Here is a 27,437-nt window from a genome sequence, read left to right as displayed (position 1 = left end):
ATAACATAGAGTATATAACATTATAACGTAGAGCATATCCTATAACGTAAACCAAATTATCGTATAACGTAGAGCATATAACGTGATAACATAGCGCATATCACGTTATAACGTAAAGTATATAATATTATAACGTAGACCATATTATGTTATAACGTAGTCCATATCATCTTATAACATAGAGCATATCATGTTATAACATAGAGCATATCACGTTATAACATAGAGCCTATCATGTTACAATGTAGAACATATGATATAACATAGAGAATATCACATAACGTAGAGTATATAACATTATAACGTAGAGCATATCATATAACGTAAACCAAATTATCGTATAACGTAGAGCATATAACGTGATAACATAGCGCATATCACGTTATAACGTAAAGTATATAATATTATAACGTAGACCATATTATGTTATAACGTAGTCCATATCATCTTATAACATAGAGCATATCATGTTATAACATAGAGTATATCATGTTGTAACATAGAGCATATCACGTTATAACGTAGAGCCTATCATGTTACAATGTAGAACATATGATATAACATAGAGAATATCACATAACGTAGAGTATATAACATTATAACGTAGAACATATCATATAACGGAGACCATATCAAAGTATAACGTAGAGCATATCACGTTATAACGTAAAGCATATAATGTTATAACATAGACCATATCATGTTATAACGTAGAGCATATCACGTGACAACATAGAGCATATCGTGCTATAACGTAGAGCATATCACGTGATAACACAGGGCATATCACATTATAACATAGAGCATAACACGTTATAACATAGCGCATGTCGTGTTATGACGTAGAGCATATCATGTTATAACGTGATAGTGACCTTTTTTTTTTTTGTGTATGGCAGCAATACGCTTCCGTACTTCTCATTGCTGCGTCATCCCACTCTATCCCTTATCTGCCGTTATGGTTCAAGTATCAAGGATCAAGGCTGTATTTGGAATACTTCATCTGTCCATTTCCCTTTTGTGTGTGTGTGTGGGGGGGGGGGTGCCCTTCATGCTTTTTTTTTTTTTTTTTTTTACATTGCCAAAACAAGCACACGCGCCTCATGTTCCGTCTCCAGCGGGCCGACCCGCCCGGTCCGACCAAGGTCGTCTGCCGGGCGACGTGACGGAGCGCTCGAGCCGGCGTCATTGCTTGCGTTCACTGCAAGTGTGTGTGTGTGTGAGGCTGCTGTATGCAGTGATTAAGAGGAGGAAGGCTGCTGGAGTACAAGAATAAAAAGACACGGAGGAGGGAGGCGTCCACGGAGAAGAAGACGGAGGCCAGCTCTCTCGCCGTTTGTGAAATACACCGGCAGTGGCGGCCTTCGCCGTTTGCGTAACCTTCCTCGGCCGGTTTATTTCCAGCGCCTCTAAAAAGTGGCGCCGCGGCGACATATCGATAATTAAGCCGGGAAATGTGATTATCTGCGGGAGAAAATGGGTTTTACGTGATCCCTGGCTCTCCGTCGCTTACGGCTGATTACAAGACAAAGACCGGAAGGCGTGTTGGCGCTCGCGAGAGGGGAAAGGACAAGGGGAGAGTATAATTGGGGGGGGGGGGGGTTAATTTTGGTGGTGACGCCAGTTCTTGTCCTTGAAGGAGGACAGGATGGCGAGGGTGGCACACGGAAAACTCCTGTCAAGTTGGCATGAAACGGTGATGCGTCTGCTCGTGACTATTTTTGGGCTTGAATTTTCAATTGGAACCAAAGACAATCCGTCTTTCGGGGTTGTTTAGTTTAGTTTTTTTTTTTTTTTTTGTACTTGGCTGTCACCATCAGGGTCAAAACAGCAGAGGCGAGGTCAGAACGCGTTTGCCAACAGACGGCTCGGGTCAGACCGCACATCATAACTTTTTTTGAGATTACGGATTTTAGCTGCGCGGCTCAACGGCATCCATCTGTAGGAAGCCGAAGTCTTGTCTCGGCTGACTTTCTGACTCTAAGCCGAAGGAGAAAGAGGTTCCGGTTCCGAATGTGACTTAGCGTTTGATGAGGCGCGTTATCCGGCGGAGGAGGTGGATGTAACCCGCGAGTCGAAGGAGATAGAAAGAGAATCAAGAGGCTTTGCCGTCACGTACTCGGGGAGTTGAGTGGGATCAAGGCCGAGCGCCGCGGAAACCAGCTTGGACGGAAGCTTCTTGGCAACAGCTGCTTAGCAACAATTTTTCACTCCGTTTCTCATGCAAAACTTTTGGCTGACTTCGGCTCGTCGCGCCCACCAGCACGCCGCCGACCTCTTGCTCGCATATGTCTGAAATTCGTCTCATCCCGTGCAAGACTCACAAAGCGTTGAGGATAATTGGCTTCCCTGTCAAAGGTTATATTAAAAACGGTTCAAGTTTGTGGGTCGTGTACTAAATCCTGCATTTTTGTTGTTTTCCGTGCAGAAGCTACCAACAAACATTAGGCAGTGCTCTCTCTCGTTTTTTTTTTTTTTCATTTATTTTGGAGCGTCACGACGGGAGTTGGACTACCGTCGGTGATTATCGCAGTCAAAGAAATTCAAAAACATTTGGCGGGTCCGTCACAGAAAAGAAGGCGGGAAGGCCCACTCATCACCGCTTGCCGTTGTGTTCTGACTGAAGTGCTTCTTGGCTCCTTTTCACTCATTTATCCTGTCCCGTGTGTGTGTGGTGGTTTCCCGTTAATGAGATTTGGTTTTTCCAGGACCCCAAGAGAGACTTGGGAACGACAAACGCCACTTCACCTTTGTACGGATTTGTAATTGCCCTCCCTGCGTACCCGACACACCGTCAACTTGGGTTTGCCGCCTGACGACTGAAGATGAGAGTTCCGAAGAAAATTTCATTCCGATGAAGTCGGCCTCGTGACGGGTGACCTCGCCCTCGAAAAAACTCAACGTACGCGGCGAATATTCAGGTGAGTCTTAGCACCCTTTGTACGACTGTGTCACTACCCAGTGAGACGGAGGAGGACCCAAATGCAGGACTCCGGAGACGCAGAGGCATTTTGGGAAAAGTGCTTATTCGTTCCAAGGTCGGGGATCAGGTATACAAAAGTGCAGCAGCGCTAGTCAGGACGTCGGGCGTAGAGAGCAGGTCTGCAGGCAGGCAGGAGTCGGTACGCGAGAGATCGATCAAAGATATCAGGAGTTGTCAAAGGCGTCAGGCTTATTGGGTCAGTTGGAGAACAGGCGGAGGTCGGTACACACGGGTTTACGATCAAAGATACGGGAGTGCAAGAACGGGGCATGAGTTCCGACGATCTGGCGAAGACCAGTCGTCCCCTGGGTCCTATATATACCGGAGTCAATCAGCCAGCATGAGGCACAGGTGTGCGCCTCCTAATCAGTGCGACTGTGCGGGAACCCGCACAGCCCGGGCTGGACCGGCAGAACCATGACAGACTGAACAAAATACGACAGAAGCCCGAGCGTAGTTGGGCGAGGATGGCACTCCCCTCGACCCTCGTGAGGATAAGCGGCTCAGAATATGGATGGATGCGAGCTGCTCTTCCGAATAAGTTAAACGTGTTTCTCTCATTCCAAAGCTTTTCCTGGTCCACTTCTCAACTAAACGGAGCGAGTCTCGGGCCGGATCAGCTCGTCGAAATGAGTACGAGTTCAGACCGAACGTCCTTGGACTGCACCGCCTGCGTGGACAGTTTCGTAAAGAACCTTGCGCATCGCGCGCACCCCATCTGACGTGGCCTCAGTTTAAGTGCTGACCTCATCACCGCAGCCCCGCGTGGGTCATCGCGTGCCGACTTTCGCCGGCGAAGGTTACGCGGGCGCATTATCGGACGGGCCGCCGAAAAGTGTGTGTTTACTGTATGTGTGTTTGGAACATATTAGAGGTTAAGCGGTAGCGCAGAAATCCAGAGCGGGAAAGCTCTTAGCTCTACTGGAGTAATGCATCCTAGCGTGGCCCGGGGACCAGAGGGAGCAAGTGGACCGACCCCCTTCGCCCCCAAAACCTTCACGCATACACATGCGTACTGTATGTACGTGCCTACACATGCTTATGAATACATAAAAAGAGTGTACAATGATGCCTCGGTTCTCGACTACAATCCGTTCAGAAGATGGCTCGAGAAGTGATTTGTTCGAAAACCAAATCGATGTTTCCCATTACAATGAATGGAAAAAGAAATAATGCGTTCCAAGCCTTAAAAAAAATTGGGCTTTTTAAAGCATTATTGTAGCTTTTTCCTCGCTGCTACTCTTCAGCTGTTTAACGCTATTACTACATCTCTCTGCGCCGCTGGAAATCCCAATACAGTGATGCCTCGGTTCTCGCCCACAATCCGTTACAGAAAACGGTTCTCGAAGTGATTTGTTTGTTTGTCGTTCCGGTTTCACTCAGAGGGCCATTATGACTGTGGAACAAAAATATTTATTTATATCATCTCATCATATTAACATCATCAATTTATGAACTAGTTTTGGAATCAGAAATCAAGAATAATGTGTTTTTCAACTATTCACGTTTGGTAACACAAAAATGCTTGTCATAGCTCAACTTTATCATTTGTGATATATGACAATCTGAAGTATTTGGTACAGATTTTTACAAGAATCGTGGAAATTGACACACTAGAATTGGCTTCGCGGGCCACATAAAATCATGTGGCGGGCCAGACCTGGACCCCGGGCCTTGAGTTTGACACCCGTGCACTAGGGCCTCCACTCCCCAAAATCTGTGCCAAACAAATATGAGCTGTCACGCTGTGGCGAGACCTAACAGGACAAGCCGAAAGAACCTTACTTACTATATAGGAGGAGCAGAGAGGAAGCCAACAAAAACAAAACAAACAACAAAAATTGATTGGCTTTGCCGATTTATTGAGCTTTATTAGCAATTTTATAAGCGTCATCTCTCCCTTAAATACAATTTTTGATTCCCTATTTACTGTATTTGTACGTAACCCTTAACGGTAATATTTCAATTTATTTCTATTCTATTTCCACACCCAAAATGTTCCGTCGTGACATTCAAAGCAGGCAGTAACGTTTCAAGTCTTCCGTTGTTTTCCCCGAGATTGGCTCGCTCCTAAAACGAAACTTTTGATGCTGGATATGAGAGAGAGAGAGAGAGCGAGTCGGCGTCTGCGTGTTTCATGTCCGACTTCATGCAAATATGTCTTCGCTCTTAGAAGTCGACGCTCTGCGTTATGAGCTCATTCAAAATGCACATTTCAATCTGATGTGCGCATTTGTAAAATACTGTAAAGACGCCGCGTTCAATAGTAACAAAGAAACGTCATTTTTTTCCTAATTAACCCGTTTGACGACAACTCGGAGGGCCCGAAAGGCAGCATTAAATAACGGTGATTACGTAAGAAGAACCCCCCTTTAGATTTGTAATTAATTTCCCGCATGATTAAAATTGGATGAGCGTCACGCTTCAGAGTAGCCTCGCTAATTCGATCAGTCGCCACCGCCGGCCGCCCTCTTGCGGTAATGACGCCGCGAGGCTGTCGGCGGCGGCAACGGAATTGCCCGCCGCGCCCCTAACGGAGCAGACCAAAATGTCATTTATCTTCATAAGACCCTCTTTCCGTCGAGGTGCAAGGGGGAGGGGGGCAGATGAAGACGGGTGTGGGTTATCTGTTAACGCGGCGACTACTAAAGGGAAGATGGCGCTAGTGTCAAGTGCGCAGTGTTGGGGGGGGGGGAGTGATAAATGGAAATGAGAGAAGATGGTGAAATTGTGTTGCTAGGTAATGGAGTTTGTTCTCGAGTTTCGCACGCTTCTCTGACCTGGATCTCGGTCAACTTCCGAACAGAGGCGAGGAAAAGTACTTCTGCTCGGCGGCAGAGGCGGCTAGGGATGTGTCACGTTTATTTACAGGTTCCGTTGTTTGGGTTTTTTTCATCACCGCGACTCAGTTGACGAATGTTCAAGTACCATGATAGTAAGACCACATCGAAGGAAATCAAACGTTTGGCCGCCGCGATATCGCCGGGGACCGATCAAGGCGGTGCTGTTCCACATATTTAAATTAACGGCGAACCAATCAGAGCGAAGCTTATTTTCATATCGAATGCTATGTGACAAAGGACATCTTGGGCATTTTCAACTTAAATTATCTTGCAGACTTCAAAAAAGGAAATAGAAAATAAAAGTTACAAATGTGGTGGTATGGAAGTATTGGGGGGGGATACATTTTACTTGTCAAATTAATTTTAATGCAACATATCTTTCACTTGTGTCTGTTTGCCTCAGGTGCTGTCACATGACTCTGTTTCACCAATGGAACAATGGAAATGAACTACTAGTGACGTTTAGAGCCACGCCTATGCAGTTGTGAAAGTTGGATAAAATGATATTTTTAACCAGTACACAATTATTTGCAGGAAAAGTCACATATTTGCGTTCTTTTTGTGCCATACCAAGACTGTATCAAAGACATGTCTAATTAGGAACTGGTCTCGAGAAAGTATGCTCGGGAGGAGCTAAGTGTAGCCTGGGTCGTGAGCAGAAGTGAGCCTTCGCCGCATGTACAAGTGCAGTTGAAGTGCAAAGCAAATCATCTGCGTAATTGCACAGCGGTTGGATTTTCATATTTTTCTGGCAGTGGCTAGTGACGAGTTAAGTGTACCCGCTGATTTATTATTTTTTTTAATTGAATTTCCTTCAACAGTGCGTTGGCCTCACAGTCCTGAGGTCCCGGGTTCAATCCCGGACCCACATGTATGGAGTTTGCATGTTCTCCCCGTGCCTGCGTGGCTTTTCTCCAGGCGCACCGGTTTCCTCCCACATCCCAAAAACATGAAACATTAATCAGACACTCTAAATTGTCCCAAGGCGTGATGGTGAGTGCGTATGTTTGTCTCGATGTGCCTTGCGATTGGCTGGCGGCCAGTTCAGGGTGTACCCCGCCTCCTGTCCGATGACAGCTGGTATAGGCTCCAGCACTCCCCGAGACCCTTGTGAGGATAAGCGACTAAGAAAATGGATGGCTGGAGTACCATAGAAAGAAGACATCGTACTGATTTATTGTCGAATCCTGTGGCTAGCTAAACTTGCAAGGAGGTTTTGACAGTTGCAATCATGGCAAACGATATGCACAAATACGAGGAACGCAAAGGCGAACAATTTTATCAAACATTACTTGTAGATTTTATTTTATTTTATTTATTTATTTATTTTTTTTTTTGTTCTCACCTCTTTGTCCAGAACCGTCAAGGCTGCAATAGGAGCTGCGCACGCCGCGGGCGGAAAGCACGGCTAATCGTAGATCCGAGCACGCTAAGGGATTATCTTCGAACGGACTTTACGGGATCGCTAGTAGCTCGCGGGCTAGTTTACATCGCACCAACGCAAATCCCCGTTTCTTATCGATGTAATTCTATCATTCTTTGCGCAAAAAGCCAAGGCAAAGGCTAAAATCCTACAGTCATTACACATCTCCCGCTGCACAAAATCCCAAGCGAAATATTCAGCCTGGTCACTATTCAGACGGTGCTTGCTTATTATTATTATTTTTTTTTTCCTATCAGCTGGAAATCACAATTCGCCTCCCGAGCACCTCGTAGGCCCGAAGTAAAGGCAAAAACAAAAGCCTCGAAAATGGGGATTTGCTGAAAAATACGGCGGGCTCAGCGAGCACGTGAGCAGTTTTGAGAGGAAAGAAAAATGATAACGCAATGATCCCGTTCAAGTGTCGTGTCAAATGGGCGAGTGCACGCAACCGATCTGAGGGGGTTTCATATTTTCATATGTGGCTTCATCTTGCGGGAGTGTAGCTAAGCAATACTCCTCCACACAAGAATTGAGCCAGTTTACGGTTTAATTTAATAATTAAAAAAAAATAATAATAGCGTGCTTGGGCGGCACGGTGGAACATCTGGTAAAGCGTCGGCCTCACAGTCCTGAGGACCCGGGTTCAATCCCGGCCCCGCCTGTGTGGAGTTTGCATGTTCTCCTGTGCCTGCGTGGCTTTTCTCCGGGTGGGCACTCCGGTTTCCTCCCACATCCCAAAAACATGCCAAATTAATTGGACACTCTAAATTGCCCGTAGGTGTGATTGCGAGTGCGGCTGTTTGTCTCGATGTGCCCTGCGACTGGCTGGCGACCAGTTCAGGGTGTACCCCGCCCGCCTCCTGACCATTGACAGCTGGGATAGGCTCCAGCACTCCCCGTCACCATTGTGAGGATAAGCAGCAAAGAAAATGGATGGATGGAATAATGTGCACGTGTACTATAAATATATTGATATATTCCATGCGCACACTTTGCCACACGCATATGGTGGCTTTGCTAAGCGCTCCGCTAATAAAGTCGTCACGTTTGTCGGCCTTAAACGACCATTTGACACATTTTGTGGTCAACTGGAACGTGATGAACGTCTGATCAAAAGTCAAGTTTTGAGTCACCAGGCGCTGTAGTTTATTGAATGTCCACTAGTCGGCGACACAACATCAGTGGAGCTCTCAAATGAAGTCCAAATCATATAATAAATTGGGTTGCGTTTTCAGTACCTGAGTGTCGTGTTTGTGTGTGTATTTTTTTTGTGAGATGAGAACACTTTCTATGGAGCTGTGAGACTTTTTGTACACACGTTGAACTTTTTTACTGTCGCCACCACTTTATTCCTTAGTGAGCCCCCCCCCACCCCGACATACACACACCCGTAATCCCATCCATCCATCCATCCATCCATTTTCATTGCCGCTTATCCTCACGAGGGTCGCGGGGAGTTCCGGAGCCTATCCCACCTGTCAATGGCCAAGAGGCGGGTCGGGTACACCCTGAACTGGTTCCCAGCCAATCGCAGGGCACATAGAGACGAACAGCCGCACTCACAATCACACCTTGGGGCAATTTCGAGTGTCCAATTAATGCTGCATGTTTTTTGGAATGCGCGATGTTTTGCTTCCGGTCCCCAAACTGGGAGCAGTTTAAATAGGAGGTTCTGGCCACCCTGATCGTAATTCGATAAATCCTGCTGAATTTGGACCGAATGTGGTGAATATTGGACGCGGGCGCTCCTGGTGACGACTTCAGTGGACTAAAATCATCAGCTGTGCAATCTTAGTACCCAATTTGGAGCCGTATCGTTCGCCTAAGTTAGCCTAGCCTAGCTCGCTAACAACAAAACGCGTCTGTATTCTGATATTTAACATCAAGAACGTTAGTACTTACACGATGGGAAAAGATGGCACGCTGTGGATTGAACCCGGGTCGTCAGAACTGTGAGGGCAACACTTTACCAAGTCGTCCACCGTGCCCATATAGTGGCATTCTGTGCGTGGCTATAATCGCGTTGACGTGACCTTCAAAGCGCCGCGGGCCCCGAACGGTAGCGCCGCTGTGTTTTTCTTTGAAAGCCCACAGTGGCGGGACGCCATGAGCGCTCCTTCCCCCACAAGTAAAAACAAACCGTCTCTCTGTCTTTCACCTGTCAGCGACCTCAAGCGCCCCTCCTCATCGACGCGTCTGCCTTGACTTCTTTCACGCGCCGTATTCGTGTACTTCTCTCGTGCTTTGCTTTCCTCCAGTCGCTTCAGGTACAAATGAGAACTTCATTATTTTCGACGCCGCATGGTGGGACAACGAAGAGCAAATGCTGCCTTCCTTTCGTGTTGCGTCTTCACTCAATTCAAGACTGTGAATGTATTATTTGTATCCAATGTGCAGTTGGCTGAGTACCGGTCCAGGGTGTACGCCACCTCTCGTTCAAATTCACCTGCGACCTCGATCAAGACAAACTTGGAATGGTCGGGATTTCTACGTTAATTCGGCCTGAAATATGACGTGATTGTCATCAAACTTCCCAACAACTGACAACTAATACAGTACAACCTCGGTTCTCGAACGCAATCGGTTCCAGAAGGCGGTCCGAGAGGCGATTTGTTTCGAAAACCGAATCGATATTTCCCACGTCTGCGCTATACAAAATAACAAAGCGCTTCGTGGGTCAGCTGCTCGGGCCGCGCGCTATATGTTATTTGTCGCAGGTGTTGGAGGACTGATTTTTGTTCAAAAACAGAAGCAAAAAAATCTCGAAATTTGCGTTCGAAAACCGATTTGTTCAAGAATGTAGACGTTCGAGAACCGAATATACACTGTACCACAAAAAATGCTGTTTATGTTTTCATGTGTTTGTTGAGCCCAACTTGTACAAATTACAGTGCAAGGTGATAAAAGTATGTCAACACGATACCTTGTAAGTACGGTGGCCTGGAAGTGCAAAACAACGTAGCAAATTTTGAAACACTTTAAAAGTCCACTGTCATGAAATGCCTGATTATTAGTGTGTTATTAAGCCGGTATGGACCCATCCATTTTTTTCACCGCAAAACATGATTTTGACATAAATGGCTTTTTGGAACTCCCGCCGTGAAAATCCTCTCGAGGGATTTGCTTTCGAGAAGAAGCAGGAAGTGACGTACAGGGCAGTAGCGCACTCAAGTGGACTCGTTTGTTTCTATTAGTTTTACCGCCGGGAAGGTAGCTCGTTGTTCCTTCGTGTTAGCTAAAATGCCGGCTCGTTGTACTGCTGGAGATTGCGCAAACACTCCGGAGGATGGATTCGCTCTTATCCAAAAGACCCAGTTCGTCATGAAAAATGGATTGCACAGGTGGAAAAGACGGGAGCTTTGTGTGTTCCAAATGACAGGTAGGTGTGTATACGGCTACTAAAAAAAATACTAGTTTGGGGGGAACGTAATCCGTAAGTCAGGGGTGCTAAATGTGTCGATGTACCACCCCGGCCACTAGGGTGGCGCATCTCCGCCGTGGAGGTGGATTGGACATGGAGGCGGCCGCGAGTGACGACGACTGCGCGGCCGCGGACGCCGTTGTTCATCGCTGCCGCGGATGTGGATTGGGCGGGGAGGTGATTTGTCTGCATGGGGGTTGACCGTGATCCGCATATCATCTAAATATGGCTCAAAACGATAGGGTTATCGTGCCCCTGTCACTTCACTCGGTTGTGAGATGTTCTCTACTTCAAAAAGAGCGACTGTGTCAGAAGGGGCGTGTTCGTCTCCCGTAGTAGGTGGCACAGCGTGTTTTTTTAATGGCGAATGTCCAGGGGTGATGTCACGGGCAGGAGATGCAGCCAATATGGCGACCACTTGGATGTCGAATCAGACTTTGCGCATGGATGACGCGCTCTCCGCTCATATTTATTTCTTCAGAAAGACATTGAAGTGAATAATGTTTCATGTATTTTTCATGACAATATCTATTTTTGAATGTTTATAGGCATGACACTTGACCTTTAACATTTCACGAACCCCAAAAAAGCAAAAGCGGAAGTCACCCGAGAACACTTGCTTTGTGTGCATGCTGTAGTTAACACTTATCCTGTTTTGATTTATTTTTGTTTTCTTTTTTATGTTTTTTTTTTGGGGGGGGGTATTTTAAAGACTGCAACAGTTTGAATGTGAACTTGGAGGAAGAGTCAGGATAGGTTGACTACCTTCGAAGTATTGTCGGGCAGACGTCTGATCGCAAGTAATGGAGGAGCTGAAAAGTGCCCCCCCCCCCCCAGTGTAAGGATTAAAATAGACACCCCCCACCCCCACCCCGTCACACCATTAAGAGCTGTGATTGACAGCTTCCTGAGGCGCTTTGGTTTTTCAAGTGACTTGTGACCGCAAGCTCCCACATCTGAAGTGCTTTTCACACAAAGGTGAGCTCGGGAAAAAAAAAGGAAAGAACCTTGACAAGCGCTTTGACTTCTATATCATTTTTTCTTTTTTTTCTTTGAACAATTAAAACGAAAAGGGTAAGGAGCGCACGCGATTCCAGAAGCCGCTCTTGCCTCGGTTTGCGGTTTGCTTTCAGGGCCGAGAGGAAATGAAACCAGATAGCTCGCGTTGGTCCCGCTCGGCTAGCGCCGCGCAAGCTAGCGCCGCCCAAACACTTTCAGCCTTGTTCGACAGGCCACTGACGTGACACGACTCCATGTTCAAATGCAAAATGTGGTTTTAGTGGAGGTTTTGTGTGTGTGTTTTCCCAGAAAATAATATTCGCATGTTGCTTATATCTGCAATTGCTAGCCAAGCTAAATTATGGTGAGAAGGCTTTTTTTAATTTTATTTTATCCGACTTTTCTATTTATTATGTGTTGTATGTCTCCTATCGACAAATTATTTGTTTGGTGGAGGCCAGCAAGGCCTTCTCAGCTGACCTAAAAACTATCAGAAGCACTGACCTACATTTCCAGTATATATATGCGGATGTCAGATTTTTATTTGGTCCATATTGGCTGCATCTTCTGTCCGTGACGTCACATTGGGACATTCGCCACGCTGGGCAAACCTACTGTGGGAGACGAACACGCCCCTTCTGACACGGAAGCTCTTTTCGAAGAAGAGAACATCTCAGAACCGAGTGAAGTGAATGGGGCAAAATTACCCTACCGTTTCGAGCCGTATGAGGCCAAACCACCTCCCCGCCCGATCCACCTCTGCATGGCGGTGATAAAATCAATTCCGCCCGTGAGCGAGGACGACGACGACGACGCCAAACCGCCTCCCTGTCCAATCCACCTCAGTGCGGCGGTGATAAAAACGACGCCGCCCGCGAGTGACGACGACGCCGTGGCCAAAACACCTCCCCGTCTGATTCACCTCCACGGCAGAGATGAGCCACCCCAGCTCGGTGCCGGAATGAGCCAACCTGTCGTGATCGCGGAGGATGTAGCCGCCCGGACTTAGGTACGCGGATCTTTTGTTACATTCTGAGAGGATTACAACCCCCGACCCAAAGTATTATTTTTTTTAGGTGCTGTATACGACTGACAACCTGTCATTTTGAACCCACGAAGCTCTCATCCTTTGCACCGATGCAATTCATTTTTCACGATGACCCGGGTCTTTTGGAAAAGTGTGAAGAATGAATCCATCCTCCCGAGTGTTCGAGCAATATCCAGCAATGCAACGAGCCTGCATTTTGGCTAACACGAAGTAACAACGCGCTACCTTCCAGCAGGTAAAACTAGTATAAACAGACAAGAACACTTGATTGCTACTGCCCTCTACGTCACTTCCTGCTTCTTCTCGAAAACAAATCCCTCGAGAGGATTTTTACGGCGGGAGTTACAAAAATCCATATATGTCAAAATCATGTTTTGTGGTGTAAAAAAAAATAAAAATGGATGGGTCCATACCGGCTGCCTTTTTTTTTTTTTTTCATTAATAACATAGTAAAAATCATGCATTTCATGACAGTGGACCTTTAAGTATTGTCTGGTAACTCCGACCTTGCAATAGCTCGAAAATGGCTTGAAAAATAAGACTTGACGAGCACACATAATGTGTTGTCGCTGCAAACTGCCACCAAAAAAAGGCTTTTTTTTTTTTTATATATTTTTAAGCCGTATACGACAGTTTGATTGACATTCACCACTCGAGAGTCCCGAGTTCCCCAAATGGTCAACTTCTTGTTGTTGTGGAAGCAGGTGTGGCTGCAGACGTGTGGTTGAGGGAAGAAAAAAAAGGGAAGGCCGCCAAGCAATTTGAGGCCAAAGCTCAGAGGAGCTGCCCTTAAAACAATAATCCTGCTTCCACACTTGGTCTCAGCCATTTTTTTCCCCCCAAGGAATGCTCTTGCATCAGCATCGCCGTGCTAGAAACAACCAGCATACTGTCACGTTAACCAAAAGTGCCGTGTCCGCCAACAGACAACCAAAATTACGAGTCTTTGACACCGACCGGCAAAGGGTGGCACGTTAAAGCCTTGGCCTCACAGTTCTGAGGACCCGGGTTCAATCCCGGCCTCGCCTGTGTGGAGTTTGCATGTTCTCCCCGTGCCTGCGTGGCTTTTCTCCGGGCACTCCGATTTCCTCCCACATCCCAAAAACGTACAACACTAATTGGACACTCTAAAATTGCCCGTAGGTGTGATTGCGAGTGCGACTGTTTGTCTCTACGCGCCCTGCGATTGGCTGGCAACCACTTCAGGCTGTACCCCGCCTTCTGCCCGATGACAGCCGGAATAGGTTCCAGCACTCCCTGCCACCCTTGTGAGGATAAGCGGCAAAGAAAATGGATGGATGGATGGATGGTTGGATCACACAGGCATTTTTTTGTTATTCCATTTTGTTGTTGAAACTGCAAAAAAATACCACAAATTATGAACCTAAAAAACTTTGATACTCTTTTTCCAATATTACAGATGAAGTGCACTCTGGCCTTGGACCCATGCGACCAAGACTCTGTAACTTCCACTAACAACCCTGGCTAAACTCAGCTACACCCCGACGTACAAAGCTTGTTCCGCTATTGAAATCACTTCAGATCACTTCAAAATAACTCATAACTTGACACAATGCAACGTTTTAAATACACGTTGCTCCGGCGTCATTGAGTTGCATTTTACGGCATTAGACGTTGAGAACAAAAACAGCGATTATGTGAGTTTTTGAGTGATAAGCCAGGGTTTGTTAAGGTTTTTTTTTTTTTTTTTTAACAGCCACTATTTGAGTAAAATAAAGTTTCTCAGTGACTTTTTTGCAAGCAACTTTTACATTATGGCTTTATTGATTTTTTTTTTTTTCCCCACCATCTGTTTGGAACAAGAGGGAATTCCATCCTCTGCACTTTTTTCCAAAGGTGGAGGTCTCCTGAATGTAACCAGCTGAATATATTTACTCAGCTCTCGCGGACTGCCGGCCACAAAGGCAGGAATGTGACTTGAAAGGGCCTGTTACATTTTAATTTTTTTTTAACCCATAAAATAAACATACAGAGTTTTTCTTTTGTATGAATGGCTCCATTCATTCCCAATAGAAAAATTAGTCGTGGGGTGAAGCCACGCCCATTTGAAAATGTCCGCCTCTTTCCCTGCACACCTATTGGTCAGCGGGGAGGTGAGGGGCGGGCCCTGTCAGGTGGTATAAATTGCTGCTTCGGCCCGGTCGCTCCTGCGGGACACACTTGGACCAAGACCCGAAAAGGGGACTGCTGAGCTATTTCAGACCCACCATCCTTCAGTGGAACCGAGCTTGAGATTATATATCTATACATGCATACACACAACCATATTTATTTATTTAACATGGAATGCGTCCTGTGTCTTATTTTGCTGACAACAGCGTTCATCTCACAGGTAGGTTGTTATTTACTTTCTGAAGATCACGTGGGGGGGGGGGGTGGTCCAGTTCGAGATAGATTGGCTTAAGGACAGCGATGCAATACTCTGGATCATAATTGGAAATGTTTTTTTATGACTCGCAATGACACGAGCTTCACCCCAGATGAAAGTGTTTATTTTGTTTTGTTTTGTTTTTACGACTGTCAGATGACTACTAGACGTCGCCAATAATTTATTGTTTATTGTTCTCGTGTGAGATACTTCACTTGTAGGGAAGTCTCTTGTGCGCTTCCTGGTTCTTGTGTAATTCCCCCTCTGACTTTACAACAAACAAGAATACAGCGGGGCAGAAACTTGGTAAAACTGCCCCGCAGCGGCAGTTCTGGGTTCAAATCTCGGCTCTGATGTGGGGTTTTTTGTGGGTAGTTTGGCTCCTTCTCGCGTTCCAAAAACAAGCATGTCGGTTTATTTGAACATAATAATAATAATAATAATAATAATAATTGTCTATATGTCGAAATGTGTGTGAATAGGATCAAATGGACAGATGGGAATATTGTGTAGCGCAATCCGTCCTGGGAAGCTGGTCGTCCTCTAGTTCGCGGGAGAAGGTGGGGGGACCCCCCCATCAACAAATTGGAAATGGAATTAATCGGTTTCTTTTTTTTTTTTTTCAACCTTCAACCTCCAAAAAGTAAAAACTAAGCTCTCAATATAAATTTTAATTGGAAAAGTGTAATGAACATCTAATTTTTTTGTATTATTCTTGTGTCAAGACTGTTCTTAACCATCTATCCATCCAATATCTACCGTTTTTCCGGGTCAGGTCACAGGGGAAGTAGCTTCAGCAGGGATACCCAGACTTCCCTTTCCCAGCCACTTCTTCCACCTCTTCCGGAGGTATCCCGAGGCGTTCCCAAGCCACCCGAGAGACCCAGTCTCTCCAGCGTGTCCCGGGTCGTCCTCGGGGTCTCTTTCCGGTGGGACGTGCCGGGAACGCCTCACTCGGGAGGCATCTGGATCAAATGCCCCCAGCCACCTCATCTGCTTCCTCTCAATGCGGAGGAGCAGCGGCTCGACACTGAGCCCCTCTCGGATGACCGAGCATCTCACCCGTTGTCTCAGGGAGAGCCCGGACACCCTGCGGAGGAAACTCATTTCGGCCGCTTGTATCCGGGATCTTGTTCTTTGGGTCACGATCCGCAGCTCGTGCCTATAGGTGAGGGTAGGGACGTAGATCCACTGGTAAATGGAGAGTTTCGCCTTTGGACTTAGCTCCCTCTTCACCACAACGGACCGATACAAAGTCCGCATCACTGCAGACGCTGGACCGATCCGTCTGTCGATCTCCCGCTCCATTCTTCCCTCACTCTCGAACAAGACCCCAAGATACTTGAACTCCTCCAGTACTAGTACTGCGTTACAACATACCGTAATGACCAAAATTAAATAGAATGAAATAGATTTATGTTATGCTTTACATAAATTGAATGGGTGCCGTTATCGTGAGCCATCTGCGAGCAATATAAGACAAACGGATGGATATACGTACGGTACTGCCAATCTACAGACCTCTCAGGTCCTTGTAGAGGATAGAGAATATATGCCCCTGAGTACTGTTACATTGAATGTGTAAATATGTTTTTTCACTCTTTGTGTTCAAATGTCAGTTATTTAAAAGGTTATATGCATTTACAGTAATATGTGAGTATTAGCATTAAGCTAGCAGACAAATGGAAGTTGTGAGTAAACGTTAGCTGGGAATGGCATTCAACAGTTCAGAGACATTTAATATTAGAAAATGACTTCTGGTATTGTGAAAAACTGTTGAACAGTCGGCTAACGTGTGTATCAAAAACAAACGAAAAGCAAAACGTGAACATTTGTCACGTTTATTTTCACTGAACCAAACTCTTTGGCTATCTCTCAAGCCTCAGAAGTCGTTTTTCTGGAGTGTTTTGGTTATTGTTGAATTCCAAAAATATCTCATTTTTAATTTTAAATCCTCAATACCATTTGCGTCTAGAGGTTCCACTCTATTGTTTTGCTTTCCTGGTCTTTCGCAAAACTAATTATGATCAGGACTGAGAAACAGGTCCTGTGCATGTTAGCATTTTGTCAATCCTCATTACAAATATGAGAATCTTGAGAGCAAGAAGAAGTAGAACGCTTATCGATCTTCCTGCTTTCCCCTCCTCAGGTTGTTATGTTAGCGTAAAAAAAAAAAAAAAAAAAAAAAGATGTTAGCATTACATGAATTCTCATAAATGGCACCAGACTCCAGGGCAAGATGTAAAACTTTTGTTTCTCTGCTAAAGCGCTTTCGCTTCTGGTCGCTTGCTAGCTACATGTTAGCATCACAACTGTGTTTATGTCATCATTTTATCAATCCTTATCGGCAGTGTAACTTGTATAAAAAGGACGGCTGTAAAAGTCTTATCAATTCCTCATAGTGCTTTTGCTTATGTTATCATAACTGTAGCGTGTTAGCGTTTGAGGATTCCCAATGGTTTTAAAACCCTCATCAGTCTTGCTGTATGGAAGCATAACTGTATTAGCATTTCATCAGTTCTCCGTTTAGGTTCTAGAACTCCTTAAATCAGAAATGTAACGTGATCGCAGGAAATGATGTAACCCCTTATCCATCTCCCCCGAGCGTGTTTTGTGTACACGTTGCTATCTCGCTGCGCGAATAGCGAGCGTGTGTGATTTCAACTTGGCTTTTATCTCCCGTCTGACGCTGCGGCGGGTCCAGGCGATGGCCGCCTGCCCCGCGACGTGTCAGTGTCCCGCAGGCCGCCCGGTGTGCCCTCCGGGGGTTAGCGTGCTACCGGATGGCTGCGGGTGCTGCAAGGTGTGCGCCGCGCAGCTCAACCAAGACTGCAGCCCCACGAAGCCTTGCGATCGCCACAAAGAGCTGGAGTGCAATTACGGCAACGACGTCACAGAGGCCCGGGGTGTGTGCCGAGGTAAGGCCGCAGATTGTTCAGCCAGAAATGACGTAAAAACTGAATCCATTCCTTCGATCGTGGTGCTAAATACAAAACGGTCGTGAAATCCAAAAGACGATGCCAGCTATGTGTGAGTCACCCGGTATACGCCACAGCGCGTGATCCCCGCTCGAGGACAAACACGACCGAGATGCTTCGAGGGAGCAAAAGTAACGCAGATAAAAATAAAGCTTCGTGCCAGAGCCGTTCTCCAAACTATGAATAGCAGGTCCATCTCGCTCTGGAGACAAGTTGTCTGCCACTTCCTGTCCCCTCAGTTCTATTGACCTTTCGGTCCAAAACGTCGTTGCCGTGGAAAGTTATTGGACCGTGCGGTGCCGGAGTCACATTTCGGTGCTTAAATAAACGCTCGTGTGAATTCTTGTCCAGCGTCGCAGGGGGTGACGCAACTCTTTTGATTCCTAATGTGGGGTGAACAATCCGAGGCCTTTGACAATCAATCTTCATCTCTTTGTGTTCAATTTGTCGCTTAAATAGTCTAGTATTTGGGATCTAATATTGTCTTTATGGTTCCTCAGTAAAAGTGAAATATTTTCTGGATGATTTTTCAGCGGAAATCTGGTCACGTCTTCTTACCTACGTCGCTTAAGAAGGTCTCCGCTTCTGACGCGGTTTACTTTCGCATGGGAGTCTTCTACACGGGGGCAACCAATCAGAGGAAATAGAGTGGTCTTAGCCAAATATGGACAAGGCAGATACAAAACTAGGAGGTCTAAATAGCCAAAATACGGGAACTTAAAAGAAACGCGACAAAAATGCTAATTAGCGTTAGCCTTAGGTGACCCGGGCCTTAGCAATTGTTCTATGTTTAGCAACTGGGAGTGGGTTTAAGTGTTGAAGAAGTGCTAGCTAGCTGCGAAACTGGCTGCTTATTGGGAAATTACTTCAGTTCACTGCCATCATATAGCGATCATATTTGAGGTTTGGGGCTCCCAAGTCAAAGCAAAAAAAACTCACCGCTCATATCTTGTAAACTTACCGTAATTTACGGCCTATGAGCCGCCACTTTTTTCCACGCGCTTTCAACTCTGTGGTGATGCGGCTCATTTGTGCATTTTATTTTAACGGCAGCAAGGGGGCTCTCGAGCGGAAAAGGTCAGAGTGAGACCGGTGGAATATATGTGCCGAGGAAGTGACTTTTACCAGTCCGGCCACGTTAGCGCTGCCCTAGAATGTGACTGCCGCGTCTCAGTGATTTTTACCAGTATGTTTTTTTTTAACCGGCCCTGTTAGCGCGGCGCTGGCGTTAGCGCAGTGGCGCTAACATTAAACTCTGTGTGTACCGTCTTTCTTTGTAAATATCTCATGTTTCAATGTGGGCGCTAGCGGCTTTTACACGGCTGGGGCCTATGTATGTACCAAATGGTATTTCCTTTACAAATGTACTGGGTGAGGCTTATAACCAGGTGCAGTCTGTAGGCCGGGAATTACGGTATATGTCGTGATGCGTAGCCGTATATATATATATATATATATATATATATATATATATATGTGCAAGCGAATAAATGTTCCATATTTTCCAGCCAAATCCGAAGGACGCACGTGCGACTACAGCGGCAGGATCTACCAGAACGGCGAGAGCTTCCGCGTGGGCTGCAAGCATCAGTGTACCTGCTTGGACGGCGCCGTGGGCTGCGCGCCTCTCTGCGACCACAAACTGCCGGCGGCCTCGCCGTCGTGCCCCTTCCCTCGGCTGGTCGGGATTCCCGGCCGGTGCTGTTTCGCCGTGGACTGCCACGAAGACACCTGGCGCCTTCCGGCCCGCCATAAGCCGCAGGTTTGTGCCGGAGGGAGCCGCAAACAAGGCGAAAATGTATTTGCAACATTTGCGTCGCAAGAATCTGTCAGTAAACGGTTTACACAGTGGCGCAATTCCCGACTGATGCCATCCGATGCGCCAAAAACCGTGAAACATTTTAGGGCTCTTGGGAGGAGAACAAAAAGACTTTAGGTTTCATTCATCTCTCGTGAAAGAGTTTTTGCTTCATCTGAGTTAGCCCTTACGCGTTCTCTTTGCAGTACTTTATCTTATTTGCACATCTAATGTCACAGTGTTTAAAATTCTTGAGATTCTAGCAGGTGACCAATCGCCTGACTGTTTCCGGTCATAATCATAATTAGTGGTAACGGGGAGGGATCATCATGCAGTAGACTTTCTAAAGTCTTCTTGCTTCGTCCTAGATGCCCTTTCCGAAAGGACGGAAACCCAAACCGGAGCGCCGTCCCCTCCCTCGGCCTCACGAAAACGATCTGCCGGAGACCAATGAGATTGCGGCCTTGAAGACGAGCGGCTGGGAGGCGGAGCCTGGCTACAAACATCTGCCCGGTGAGACCACGGCGTCCGTCTGACTGCTGTCAATGTGCTTTGGAGGAAGAAAGATCCCCAATCCTGTAAAGAAAAATCTAATTTCAGCACATTTCCATATTTTAATGCATCAAAAGTGGTACAATTTGGAGTGCAAGAAGAGTGTACAGTATTACAGTCACTGTGATTTGACGGGCGCGTGTGTGCCCGAGCACCATTGCACTCGCAAATCTGCACAGTCGAGCACGAAAAATCCCGCGCGTAAAATTTGCTACGACTCGAAATACATAGATATAGAAAGACGTCGCTTATTTTGTGTAGTGTTGACCAATGTTGCCTCTAAGCTGCGCAATTGCGCACTTGTCGCACACTCTCAGCGCCCGTGAAAACCGATCCAGCACAGTGAACCAGACCCTGTGTTTTTTTTTTTTGTTTTTTTTAACACGAAATCACACAGCCTCAAACAACGAGCTTCTGCTCAGCCGACTTCTACTTCCTAGTTTACCTGACACCGCCCCCCCTCCTCTCTTAAAGGGATAAACTCATAATTACAAACAGAACACACACCCGTAACACTATATCTGTGGGCGCGACTCGTGGAGCACACCCGTAACTATATATCTGCGGGCATGACTGACCACACCTGTACATTTTTCAAATGTGAGTGACTGGTATTAGATTTAAAGGTAAGGTAAAAATAATGGGGGGTAAATACATATAAATAGAATTGTGAGTAAAACCTGTACCAATTTTTAAGTGACCGTCAAACTTCAAGGAGCTGGTGCAGTTTTTTCCCTAAATTTACATCTCAGTGCATTAGAATTAAAATGTTTTCGGTCATGTGGGAGGGGCTCAGAGTAGCCGCTGGTCCTCCGCATTGAGAGGAGCCAGATGAGGCGGCTGGGGCATCTGATCCGGATACCTCCCGGGCGAGGTGTTCCAGTAGGAGACCCCGGGGACGACCCAGGACACGCCGGAGAGATTACGGCTAGTCTGGGAACGCCTCGGAAGAGCTGGATGAAGTGGCTGGGGAGAGGGAAATCCCTGATAAAGCAAAGGACCCCTCGACCAGATCTCAGATAAGCGGTCGAAGATGGATGGATGGACGGACGGACGGACGGACCACCGACGCTGTTGAACTTTTCAACCGTATTCAAATCGTTTGAGATTGCGAACGGAATTTTTCCCTAATCGAAATACAAGTCGCCAAAATGGGAGTGGCAGTTTTCGCCGCCGTTATAGGGTGGCTCGGCGGATGATCATTCCAAGACTGGAAATGCAGTACAGATTCGTTATTTTCTTTTCCTGTGATTGTTTTCAGTGTGGAGCCACCAGAAGAAGACGTGTCCCCTCCTCACCACCGACTGGTCGCAGTGTTCACGCAGCTGCGGGACCGGCGTTTCCTCCCGCCTCTCCAACAAGAACGCCCGCTGCAAGCTGGAGAGGGAGACCAGAATGTGTACGGTGCGGCCGTGCAGCGCCGCACAGACGCTTCCGAGCAAGGTGACCCGAGGAATATATTTATTGTGTGGATTTATAGATAGAGATACCGAGGAAAAAGTACGTATCGCCACTTATCTTTGACAAAGTGAAACCTCCGCCCCTTATGATAACGCCAGACCGCAGAAAATCATTCGTACAACTTCCTATCGGTCTTTGAGTTTCTGAGGGGAAAACCCGCATTCCAGTTTTTAGAGCGATGGACACATTTTTTTTTCCCCATCCCTGCGCCCAATTTGCTGAAAAAAAAACTCACATCTAACTTTAATTATTATAAAAAAAAAATTCATTTTTTCTCAAACTCCTGAAGATGATACCAAAGCCCATTTTAATTCAGGGTTCTTAAGCAAGTAAAAAAAAAAAAAAAAGTATGGAATTTGATTTTTATAAATCTGCGGGTCTGGAAAAATATGGTAAATGGTGTCGATATATGCCCTGCGACTGACTGGTGACCAGTTCAGGGTGTAGTCTACTTTTCACCCGAATTTAGCTGGGATCTCCAGCACTCCCGTGACCCTTGTGAGGATAAGTGGCTTGGGAAATGGACATGAAAAGTGTTCTAAAACAGAAAATGATGAGCATCTTAAAAACATAATCAAATCAAATCGATCCATGCTTTTTTTTTTTTAGACTTTTGGAAGCGCAGCCGACTGTATAATACCACAATATTACTGAATGCTGGATTTTGATTGGCCCAAAAAATTTATTGGAATCCTTTAAGTGACTGTCAAAAAAATAATAATAAATAAAAATCACAGCATTGTTACAAATATTTCAAAAACAGTTTTAAGGTTTCAGAACAAGGTTAGTTTTAAGTTAGGCTTTCAAAGTACGTTATCAAAGTGAGCTTAGGTGAGGTCGACGTTTTAAAGAGGATTAGGATTTCATGGTAGGGTTTTAAAACATGTTAGGGTTTTAAAATGTGGTTAGTTTAAAGTGGGGGTTAGGGTTTTAAAAAAAGGGATCACGCTTCAAAGTAGAGTTTCAAAACATAGTTATGGTTTTAAAACTAGGTTGGGGGTATTATTTTGAATGTTGTACTCAATTTTCTAACCCTGTCGGCGTTCAACTTCCCACTGTGCGCCACCAGCACTTGAGTCGTCTTTCGCGTTGTTATCCGCTCGTTATGTTATTATAACCGCGCATAGTTTATTTGTGCTGCCGCTGTGTTTTGGAGTTTAGTTTTAGTACGTATACTGTATATAGCGCGCCTGCCGCCAGCCGGGGCAATCCTGCCAAGCAACTGTCCGTCGCTAAGCTCCGTGTGGTGGGTCTATATTAATTCCTCGTGTTGGCCGCGCACCAGGAACTCTTCGCCATGCCTGCTTCGCTTGAATGTTCTGCTGCCAAGGACAGCGGCAGAGCAATGTTTCAATGCACGTGAGGCTCTTAACGTTTTCATTTTATTTATTTTTTTAAAAACAAAACTACATCTGCTCACTTTTGCACTGTTCCTGTGAAGCAGTCTAACTGAAATGGTGTCATACAAAGAAATCATAACGAGGACACAATGGACCTTTCCGATGGCGATCTTAAGCTCCGCCCCCTTAGCCATGTCCCACAAGCTTCCAAAATGGCGACTGAACAGAACAGGTTGAAGGTCGATTCTCTATCGCGTATTCCAGATAATATTGCGGTATGTTTTTTGCCAAATGCGTCAGACTTGTCCAAGAGCGTTCGACAGAGAGGTCGCAACTATTTCACGCAAGGATACGTACACGGAATTAAGATTTTGGACGGAGCAGGACTCAATCTTGCAAAATGTTGGTTAGCAATCAATGCAAAAACGTTTGACGCCTCACAAACTTCATATTGAAATCCAACAGGATAAAATAATAATTCAATCAAAACTCAGAGAAGATACTTCTCCCTTACTTACCTTCGAACGTACAGCCTTGCGTTTGTTGATATTGTCCACATTTAGTTGTACGTGCGGTCTTTCGCGAGCCTTAATCCATCGTAGACACTTCGTCAAGTGTGTTTTAGGCTTTGGAAAATGAATCCAGCTCGCAGGATAATTTCATCAGAATTGCACGCCCCCCAAGCGCCATGGGAGGACCATTTTCTTCGTAATGTTAACTTTTCCAAGCGCACGCTACTGACAACCAGCGTTGCTTGTGGGACAATACGGCGAGAGGGGCGTGTCAAGCCAGGGGTTGGTTAAGACAATTCGGCTATCTGATTGGCTATTATTGTACGAGTGATTGACAGGTCGGAAAGGTCATTCCAATGAAATGTCAGAAATGTAAGCGTATGAAAAGGCCGTTTTAGATGACATACTAAGATAGAGAGGTTGTCGCGCTTGTAAACTATGCGTCACAAACCTTTTTTTCCCCCTTTTCTTGCGAGTGTTCTCATTTGCTTTTGTGTTTTGGCAGTTTGTCTTTTTCAATAAATGTCAGGAAATGCATCGGCAACTCCGGCTCTCCTTGCCCACATCCGAGGCATTATAATATATTTATTATCTATTTTTTTTCTCTCTTTTTCCTCTTTGTATACAGTGTTACATCAACTTCCAAGTAACCTGGCCTACTAGTTTTTCAAATGTATTTCCCACGTTTTACTTTACTTTTTGTCTTGACGTCAGAATGGGAATTAAGGGCCGACCGTGTTGTGTAATCCTAATATTGTTAGCCTGATTTATCGCTAACGTATACGTGTGTGTGTATATATATATATATTTTTTTTCATCGTTCCAATTCCAGCGAGGCAAAAAGTGCAGCGCTATGCAGAGATCCCCGTCGCCCCTCCGCCTGTCCTTCGGCGACTGCGCGAGCGTGCGCCTGTACAGGCCCAACTTCTGCGGGCGGTGTCGGGACGGACGCTGCTGCTCGCCGCGCCGCACCCGCACCCTCCCCGTCGACTTCGCCTGCCCGGACGGCCAGCGCCTGCGGAGGTCGGCCATGTTCATCCAGTCGTGCAAATGCAGCGAGGAGGCTTGCGGCCACCTGAACGACGTGGCGCTCCCGCCGCAGCGCTGGATGCATGACGACAATCATACATTTACAGACAAGGAGTGGTGATTTTATTTTTTTTTTATTCCTCTCAAGACGACGAGCCAGGTTATTCATTGACTTTTTTTTTTTTTTTTTTTTCTGGCTCCAAGTGAGCAAGGGGGCCCCCCCTGGTTGTAATGTGTGTGGCCCAAGGTGGCCTCGTTCAGACGTGGGAGCGAAATTAGAGCCCTGATGCAGCTCCGGACTTCCCTCCCTCACGGGGGATAAGATTGCTTATTCCGACAAGGATTATTTTGAGACCCTCCAGACAGCAGCCCACAAGAGGAAACGCTCTGCGAGGTGGTTTGGAAAGTGACTTCTAACTTGTCAACACAAAAGTAACACGCTACCATTTTGCAACTTTTTTTTTTTTCTTTTTGTGACTAAAGTGTGTGATGTACAGTGAAAGCACCACGTACCATGCGCATAGTGACACTTAATTTTTCTGATGCGGTTTGCTGCGATCTTGACTGAAGAATGCGCTTATTGAGAAATGCTGAAGTGAGTTGACGTAGTCCTTTGTCATCGTCTTGTTCCATCTACAAGTATTCCCCGCGAATAACTGGTTCACTATACTTTGTGGAACCAACATAATGTCCAGGAGTGCTGGAGCCGATGCCAGCTTTCAACCCTAACCAGCCGCACTCACGATCACACCTAGGGGCAATTTAGAGTGTCCCATTAATGTTGCGTGTTTTTGGAATGTGGGAGGAAACCGGAGTGCCCGGAGCAAACCCACGCAGGCACGGGGAGAACATGCAAACTCCACACGGGCGGGTCCGGGATTGAACCCGGGACCTCAGAACTCTGAGGCCAAGGCTTTACCGGCTGAGACACTGTGCCGGGTTCCTCTCATCTTCCAAAAATACATTTAGTTCAAAGCCTGCACTTTGTAAGGTCTGGTACACAAAAATGTGATATCAAATATTAAAAGATTTTTTTTTCTCTGTGAGAGACCCCACCTAAAAGTTTTTTTTTTTTTGCCATTAATGTTCTTCTTTTCCTTTCGGCTTGTCCCTTTTGGGGTTGCCACAGCATGTCATCTTTTTCCATCTTAGCCTATCTTGTGCATCTTCCTCTCTAACCACCCACAGTCTTCATGTCCTCCCTCACCACATCAACCTTTTCTTTGGTCTTCCTCTCTCTCGCTCTTTTGCCTGGCAGGTCCATCCTCAGCACCCTTCTACCAATATCCTCAGTCTCACACCTGTGGACATGTCCAAACCATGGAAGTCTGCTCTCTCGAACCTCGTCTCCAAAACATCCAACTTTGGCCGTCCCTCTAATGAGCTCGTTTCGAGTTCTATCCAACCTGTTCACTCCGAGCGAGAACCTCAACACCTTCTTTTCTGCCACCTCCAGTTCTGCTTCCTGTCGTTTCTTCAGCGCCGCCATCTCTAATCCGTACATCATGGCTGGCCTCACCACTGTTTTATAACTTTGCCCTTCATATCTCAGCGGAGACTCTTCTGTCACATAGAACACCAGACACCTTCCGCCAACTGTTCCACCCCGCTTGGACCCATTTCTTCACTTCCATACCACACTCACCGTTGCTCTGGATTGTTGACCCCAAGTATTTGAAGTCGTCCACCTTCGCCATCTCATCTCCACTCTTCCTCCTCCGCCCCTCACATTCATGCGCATAGATTCTGTTTTACTTCGGCTAATCTTCATTCCTCTCCTTTACATTCTTTCCAAGTTTCTAATTGTTCCTCCGCCCGCTCCCTGTTTTCACTGCAGATCACAATATCATCTGCGAACATCATAGTCCAAAGGGAATCCAGTCTAACCTCATCTGTCAGCCTATCCATTACTACCGCAAACAGAAAGGGGCTTAGCGCGGATTCCTGATGCAGTCCCACCTCCACCTTAAATTCTTCTGACACAACTACAGCACATCTCACCGCTGTTCATCTGGCCTCATACATGTCCTGTACTATTCTAACATATTTCGTCGCCACACCAGACTTGCGCATAAAGTACCAGTTCCTCTCTTGGTACTCTGGAGTGCTCAACACGTACTATATCATACTAGGGCAGCGCCAACTACCGGAGGCAAATTCCTTGTGCGTTGTTTACATTCTTGGCCATTAAAGTTTATTCTGATTCTGTATCTAATTGATATGTATATTTCACATTCATCTGGGATTGTATTTGTGATAAGAATGTTTATCGGGCCTCTTTTTTTTTTTTTTTTTGGGGGGGGGGGGTCCTGTTTGGCGAGATCTGATCAAGGTAGAGAACAGAGAATCTACAGGGCCTCTTTTAAGAATTTCAAATTTTACCCCTTGCAGGCACAGTCCAAACTTACTTTTGATGAAATAGCTCCCTCTGTTGGAGAGTTCCAGTCAATACAGAAAAAGTTAAATGAGGGACTGCACATCTTCCTCCTCATTTAGATTTAAAAATATTCCAAGGGGGCCGTACTACATTTATGGAACAAAAACATAAACGAACAATCGTTCAAATGTTTTATAAGCATTGGCAGGCTGAATGTTTTGGACTATAGTTAAGCTTCGATTTTTTTGTTGTTTTTGAAATTGCACCGACAGCTAGATCTAAAG

General features: G+C 46.0%; 1 protein-coding gene across 3 annotated transcripts; it reads left to right on the top strand.

The window, feature by feature from the left end:
• The first annotated feature begins 1,859 nt into the window (after positions 1-1,859).
• On the top strand, positions 1,860-27,332 carry LOC133506463 (CCN family member 1-like). 3 transcript variants are annotated; one of them, XM_061830644.1, is made up of 6 exons: positions 1,860-2,921; positions 17,811-18,024; positions 19,593-19,846; positions 20,251-20,395; positions 21,696-21,877; positions 24,580-27,332. In XM_061830644.1, exons 2-6 carry the CDS (start codon positions 17,814-17,816, stop codon positions 24,895-24,897), a joined length of 1,110 nt encoding a protein of 369 aa, XP_061686628.1. In that variant the 5' UTR covers positions 1,860-2,921; positions 17,811-17,813; the 3' UTR covers positions 24,898-27,332. The 3 variants fall into 3 exon arrangements, with proteins under 3 accessions (XP_061686628.1, XP_061686627.1, XP_061686626.1); XM_061830643.1 differs by lacking the exon at positions 1,860-2,921 and adding an exon at positions 14,767-15,070 and having other exon boundaries at positions 15,882-18,024; XM_061830642.1 differs by lacking the exon at positions 1,860-2,921 and adding an exon at positions 14,770-15,070.
• Positions 27,333-27,437: the final 105 nt, after the last annotated feature.

The sequence above is a fragment of the Syngnathoides biaculeatus genome, chromosome 9 (assembly GCF_019802595.1).
Source record: "Syngnathoides biaculeatus isolate LvHL_M chromosome 9, ASM1980259v1, whole genome shotgun sequence".
Taxonomy (NCBI): Eukaryota; Metazoa; Chordata; class Actinopteri; order Syngnathiformes; family Syngnathidae; genus Syngnathoides; species Syngnathoides biaculeatus.
The sequence above is the reverse complement of the archived record's forward strand: the minus strand, read 5'-3'. Positions and strand labels throughout refer to the sequence as shown.